At 49.2% G+C, this 7,006-nt stretch overlaps 1 protein-coding gene across 3 annotated transcripts in view; it reads left to right on the top strand.

The window, feature by feature from the left end:
• The window catches only part of MOB3A (MOB kinase activator 3A), a 12,977-nt gene extending 6,026 nt beyond the window's left edge, over positions 1-6,951 (top strand). For all 3 annotated transcript variants that reach the window (XM_035117882.3, XM_035117877.3, XM_035117876.3), the window contains 3 exons: positions 2,576-3,123; positions 4,149-4,351; positions 5,235-6,951. In XM_035117882.3, coding sequence (XP_034973773.1) covers positions 2,709-3,123; positions 4,149-4,351; positions 5,235-5,264 — 648 coding nt within the window. In that variant the 5' untranslated portion in view covers positions 2,576-2,708 and the 3' untranslated portion in view covers positions 5,265-6,951. The remainder of the gene's footprint in view (positions 1-2,575; positions 3,124-4,148; positions 4,352-5,234) is intronic.
• Positions 6,952-7,006: the final 55 nt, after the last annotated feature.

A 7,006-nucleotide genomic window follows, 5' to 3' on the forward strand; every position in this document is an offset into this window, starting at 1 on the left:
ATTCCACCTCTTTGTTATTACAAGCACAGTATATACTGTTTCCTCCTGTCTGCCTTCTAAAAAGTTTGATGCTAAAGCATGGGGGCTTGCCAAAGAAGAAGAGGTTTCCCTGTATTTAAGAATCTGAATCTCCCCAGGCAGGGGCAGTCTACCTCTGAATTAGCAACTGCTGCGGACAAGCCACTGGGAAAGACTGGTGTATTTGTGGTGGGCTTCCTCGGAGGCCCCTTGCTGACCCTTGTCAGAAACAGGATGCTGGGTTCAATGGGCCTCTGGGGCTGAGTCAGGCAAGGAGAGGTTCGGGGAACAGCAGCCGGGATGATCGAGGAGTGGAACCACTTCCACACGGGGAAAATTTGCAGCATTTTGGGGGGGGGGGACATAAGGCGGGGTAGATGCCTGGCTTGGAGGCAGTGGATTGAGAAAAAGGCCTCCTCTCTCCCCCTCATAACACTGGATCCTGCAGGCATCCAAAGAAGCTGATCGTGGGAAGATTCCAGGCAGACTTTTCCCGTTAACCTGCGGAACTCCTTCCCACAAGAGGCAGTGGTAGCCACCGATCTAAATGGCTTTAAAAGAGGAATGGGGAAATTCATGGGGGAGGAGTGGGCTGTCGATGGCAACTAGCAACCAGCTTATTCCAAGCAGTTTTTTTTTTACGGGGGGGGGGAACCCTCTCTCCAGGGTGGTCCAAAAGATTATATATGCTTTAGTTGAGATTCCTGCATTGCATGGGGGTTGGACTAGATGACCCTCGGGGTCCCTTCCAACTCTACGATTCCAAAGCTTTGAAGCAATATCTTCTCATGGGTGCTTTTGTGTTGTTTTGAGACGCAGCTTCTCCCTGTGGCTTGAGCCGCTGAGCTCTCTCTCTCTCTCTCTCTCTCTCTCTCTCTCTCTCTCTCTCTCTCTCTCCACTTCCTGCTTTCTTCACCAGAACTGACATGTGTCTGCACACAGGATGTGGCTTTCAAGCGAAGCCCAAACTCAGCTCTTCGTAAACGGGGCTTGCACTGCTGCAGGAGGAGGATGGTCGGATCCTGCCCTCCCTCTCCCCGCCCTCGACTTCCTCTCTCAGCTTCCCTTCATGGCACACCTCTCTTCTTTTAGAGACACCCAAGGGGCCTCGATTCCTGTCCTTCAAGGACTATTTCTCATATATATACGCACACACATTGCATGTTTTTAACAGTGAAGAAGGGGGCAGTTAATTCAGTAGGAGGCACCTTCATCCCCCCCCCAGTTACCGCATCTCCCTGTCTATAAGACGCCGCCATGTACAAGACGCCCCCTATTTTGGGGGACTCAGATTTAAGAAAATGGGGGGGGGGGTAGATGTATCCAACCTAGTCTTAAATTTCACATATGCATTCCAATACAGTACATATTAATTTTTTCTTCCCACTCCACTTTCCATGGTGTGTGTGTGTTTTTTCCCCCCTCCCCTTTGCTGCACCCTATCCTCTCTCTCTCATAACATTTGAGATTCCAGGCCCCAGGGAGATTAGACTGGCCTCGACCAGAGCCAGGGCCTTTTCAGCCCTGGCCCCGGCCTGGTGGAATGCTCTCCCACAAGAGACCAGGGCCGTGCGGGATTTGACATCTTTCCACAGGGCCTGCAAGACGGAGCTGTTCCGCCAGGCCTTTGGTCGGGGTCCAGTCTCATTCTTTTCTTTCTGTATAAGAACAAACATTAAGAGGCCTCCTAGCCTGCTCACAGGGACCCAGGTGGCACTGTGGGATAAACCACTGAGCCTAGGGCTTGCTGATCAGAAGGTCGGCGGTTCGAATCCCTGTGACGGGGTGAGCTCCCGTTGCTTGGTCCCAGCTCCTGCCAACCTAGCAGTTCGAAAGCACATCAAAATGCAAGTAGATAAATAGGGACCGCTATAGCGGGCAGGTAAACGGCGTTTCCGTGTGCTGCTCTGGTTCACCAGAAGCGGCTTTGTCATGCTGGCCACATGACCTGGAAGCTATACGCCGGCTCCCTCGGCCAATAATGCGAGATGAGCACGCAACCCCAGAGTCGGTCATGACTGGACCTAATGGTCAGGGGTCCCTTTACCTTTACCTTTAGCCTGCTCACAGGTCCTTTATAAGACCAGTGATAACAGTTGGCCCTGGAAAATATTAACCACTCTCAATTTTACCTGTGGACTGCCATCTGCCCAGATTTTAATTTGCTCTGAACTAATTTTAAGATGCATTCAATTAATTGATTGCTTGTTTTATGTTTTTATGTTCTTTGTATACTGTGCTAGTTTTGTGATGTTAGCCGCCCTGAGCCTGGCTCCGGCCAGGGAGGGCAGGGTACAAAAATATTATTATTATTATTATTATTATTATTATTATTATTATTATTATTATACACCTCTAATTCCAGGCTTGGACTGGATCACAGGATTATTGAATTGTAGAGTTGGAAGGGATCCCAAAAGTCATCTAGTCCAACCCCCTGCGATGCAGGGATCGCAGCTAAAGAATCCCTGACAGGTGTTCTCCCCCCCCAAAAAACCCCTCTGTTTTGAAAAGAAAAGGCATTATATAAAAACCATGTCTATCTGTTGTGCTGTAGGTTGAAGAGCCTCTGAAGGACCAGCGGAACTCCTTGACAATTTAAAATCCGGGTGTTCGAAAAAGTCCTCTGTGGCAGTGGCAAATCTCTCAGTTATCAATAACTTTTGGGGGGCAGCAGAGTCGAGCAGGAGATGTCTAACCCTCTGCGGCAAGTTTTCAACATGGACCGCACATTCCGCCCCAAGAAGAAATTCGAACCCGGGACGCAGCGCTTTGAGCTGCACAAAATGGCGCAGGCGTCTCTCAACGCCGGGCTGGACTTGAAGGTGGCTGTGCAGCTGCCGCCCGGCGAGGAGCTGAACGACTGGGTGGCCGTCCACGTGGTGGACTTCTTCAACCGCATCAACCTCATCTATGGGACCATCGCCGACTCCTGCACGGACCAGAGCTGCCCCGTCATGTCTGGGGGTCCGAAATACGAGTACCGGTGGCAGGACGAGAAATCCCGCAAGCCCACTGCCCTCTCGGCCCCGCAATACATGGACCTGCTGATGGACTGGATCGAAGTGCAGATCAACAATGAGGACCTATTCCCGACCAACGTTGGTGAGTCCGTTTTCGGGATTTGTGGGTGGCGGGGTGGCCCACCGGACGTCAGCCAGGAGAGGCATGAAAAGGGTGGAGGAGAGGTTGGCTGCACACAGGAGCAGTCTCCGATTGTTTGGAGAAAGCCCTGGAGAGGAGGGGATTTAGACGGCTGTGGGGCGGCAGGGACCTTCAGTTTTGGCAACTGATCGATGGGAGAAATCGGCCAAGTCTCAGGGGGGCACTTGCCTAGAGGCAGAGTCCAGTCCAGTTCTAAGGGCAGGTGTATCTCAGTTCCGGGGGGTCAAGTAAGCCGTGAGTCAAATATATAAAAGGATGTCATATAGAGGAGGGTGAAAGGTTGTTTTCTGCTGCTCCAGAGAAGCGGACACGGAGCAGTGGATTCAAACTACAAGAAAGAAGATTCCACCTAAACATTAGGAAGAACTTCCTGACAGTAAGAGCTGTTTGGCAGTGGAATTTGCTACCAAGGAGTGTGGTGGAGTCTCCTCCTTTGGAGGTCTTTAAGCAGAGGCTTGACAGCCATCTGTCAGGAACGCTTTGATGGTGTTTCCTGCTTGGCAGGGGGTTGGACTGGATGGCCCTTGTGGTGTCTTCCAACTCTATGATTCTATGATTCTATGATTCACAAGAAGCAGCAAAGTCTGGTCAGGAACGACAAACGTTTGTTTCCAGCAACTCACCGAGGCTGGAAACCCTGCTTAAGAAAGCTGGAATCAGCTGGTTCACATCAGGAGCAAGAAGGCTGCTCAGTAGTGGGCGGGATGGACCCAACGGTCAGACTTGATAGGAAGCAAGCTCGCTACTTAAATCAGCTGTGTGTTTGGAACGAGGAGGACTAGAAACCTATTTATTAGAGGGAAGGCCGTAGCCCAGCAGTAGAGGTCCAAAAGGCTCCTGGAGGGCTGCTGCCGGCCAGTGTGGACAGTATTGACCTTAGACAGGGGCGGTGTGTGTGTGTGTATATAGCTGGGCATCTCTGTGACCCGTCGTGACCTGGACATCATGTGCGTTTCTCGCACCAGGTACCCCGTTCCAGAAGAACTTCCTCAAGTCCGTCAAGAAGATCCTCTCGCGGCTCTTCCGAGTCTTCGTCCACGTCTACATCCACCACTTTGACCGCATCGCCCAGATGGGCTCCGAAGCCCACGTCAACACTTGCTACAAGCACTTTTATTATTTTGTGACGGAGTTTGGCCTCATCGACACCAAGGAGCTGGAGCCCCTGGTGAGTGCCGCCTCTCGCTGCCCCTCGTAGGGCGGTCAATCTTTTAATAATATTTATATGTACAAAACCACCGAGGTGACGGCATAAAATACAGCCCTCCTGCGTTGTCAGGGGTTGAGCTGGATGATCTTTGGCGTTCCCTTCCAACTCCACGGTTCTATGACCCTGTGGCTTTCAGTGATATTTGTATACCGCTCAAAATGCAGAATAGAATCACTACGTGGTTTGCATTGAGGTCATTTTTGGAAAAGAAGAGGAAGATCAAGGCTAAGCATTCATTTGGAAATTGCCATTAGTAATATTGGAAATGGAAGTATAGCACCGTCGAGTGAGAAGGGACCACGAGTCATCTAGCCCAACCCCCTGCCATGCAGGATTTTTTTTTGCTCAACATGGGACTCGAACCCACAACCCTGAGATTAAAAGTCTAATGCTCTACCTACTGAGCTACCCCACGTATTATTATTATTATGATCATCATCCTTTTTATAGCATTCATATACTGCCTGGTGCGCAAAATTCCAAAGTCATTTCCATAAGACATAATAAGATTATCCGAAAAAGAAAATGGCAACGCCAAGTAATATTTGGAAATCGTTTTTCTATTATTACCATCCTCTTTATTACTACTGTTACTGTTGTTATTATTATTATGTTTATATGTGATTAACCCACCTTGCCTACAAGACCTCCATAAGGTCTTGCAGCTTGCTGTTTTTTGTTTTTTTTAAAAGTGTTGTCCTGAACCTTATTTTACCTTTGTTGCTGTGCAATGTTGATAAGCCGAGCTGATATAGGTATAGGTATATATTCATTCTTTCTCACAGTTTCGAGCGACAGAAAAGCAATCACTTCTTTCCCCCTGCTCTCTTCTATTCGACAGAAGGAAATGACCTCCAGGATTTGCCACTGACGTCCTGCAGGGAGCGATTCCCCTTGCCCTCCTGCGCCAGATACGAGCCTCTCCTGGGACTGCGGAACTCTCCTCCACTAGAGAGGGCAAGAAAAATCTGGAGCACCTTCCTTCCCTCTTTAAAGAAAATAATATATTGTTTTATAAAACAAAGCCAATGGAAGGGGGGGGGAGAGAGAGAGATATCCTATGATGACTACTAAAAACTGTTTTATACAATGATTTTCCTTGTTAGAGAGAGGGAGCGTATGTTGTGTGTGTGCCTGTATGTATTATAATCAGGGATAGAATCATAGAACCCTAGAATCCTGAGGGTCATCTAGTCCAACCCCCCTGCAATGCAAGACTCTTTTTGCCCAATGTGGGGTTCGAACCCACAACCCTGAGATGAAGGGTCTCACGTTGTCCCTATCTTTTTTTTAAAAGGGGGGGGGACCCAGGTAACTACTGACCGGTGAGCTTGACGTCGATACCAGGAAAGGTTCTAGAACAGATAATTCAACAGGTAGTCTGTGAGCATTTAGAAACAGGAGTCGAGTGTCCAGATCAAGGGAGGCCATAGTCCTGCTCTATTCTGTCTTGGTCAGACTACACCTGGAGTCCTGTGTCCAGTTCTGGGCGCCACAATTTAAGAAGGATGTTGACAAGCTAGAACATGTGCAGAGGAGGGAGACCAAGATGATCAAGGGTCTGGAAAGCAAGCCTGATGAGGAACGGTTGAAGGAGCTGGAAAAGAAGGAGGCCGAGAGGAGATAGGAGAGCCATCTTCAAATATCTCAAGGGCTGTCACATGGAAGAGGGAGCAAGCTTGTTTTCTCCTGCTCCGGAGGGCAGGACTCGAACCCATGGCTTCAAGTTGCAAGAAAGAGGATTCCGACTAAACATCAGGAAGAGCTTTCTGACAGTGAGAGCTGTTCCACAGCAGAAGAGACTCCCTCAGAAGAAGGTGATAGCCTCTTCTTCTGTGGAGATTTCAAAGCAGAGGTTGGTTGGCCATCTGCCATGGATGCTTGGCCTGAGATTCCTGCATGGCAGGGGGTTGGACTGGATGACCCTAGGTGTCCCTTCCAACTCTATGATTCTAGGATTCTGTGTTGAACCTCAGGCCACGGCCCTCACAGATGCCACTTTGCCTGAGTGTTTCTGCCTGGCTGGTCCTTCCTTTCCCTTGCCCAGGAGGGGGATGGAGAGGGGCGCCTGTTTGAGTGTGTGCAGAAAAAACTGGCCCACCCATGGGATCCCCTGCCACTTGGACCAGCAGAACCGGCCCTGCCACGGGTGCTGCCCAATACTTGTAAGAAATCGGTCCCTTAGTGCTGCTGAGCTCGCACTTTGGAACTCCCTGCCAATTGAGGGCACCTCTGTCCTACCCATTCCAGCTCCTGCTTAAAAAAAAAAAAATCTTGCTTCAGAAGCCGATGTGAGCTTTAATCAGTTTTTAGGACTCTCTCGGACTTGTGCTTTGGGGCTAGGATTGAAAGGAGCTTCTGCCTGCCATGAAACTTCTGTGGGGGTTTTTGTAAGTGGTTTGGGGCCTGGATCTTATGGGACATTTTTCGCTTGGCCGAAATCTACCTGTGCTTTTACGTGTAGAACTCTGTTCAAACCACTAGCTGGAAAAACATGTATTTTTTTAAGATAATAATAATAATAAACTTTTCTAGCACTGCCTCCGTTAGATAATCTACTCTCCCACTGTAAAGTGTTGTGATTTTGAAGGGATCCTGGTGGGATTTTACTAT

The sequence above is a fragment of the Zootoca vivipara genome, chromosome 6 (genome assembly GCF_965207765.1).
Source record: "Zootoca vivipara chromosome 6, rZooViv2.hap1.1, whole genome shotgun sequence".
NCBI lineage: Eukaryota > Metazoa > Chordata > Lepidosauria > Squamata > Lacertidae > Zootoca > Zootoca vivipara.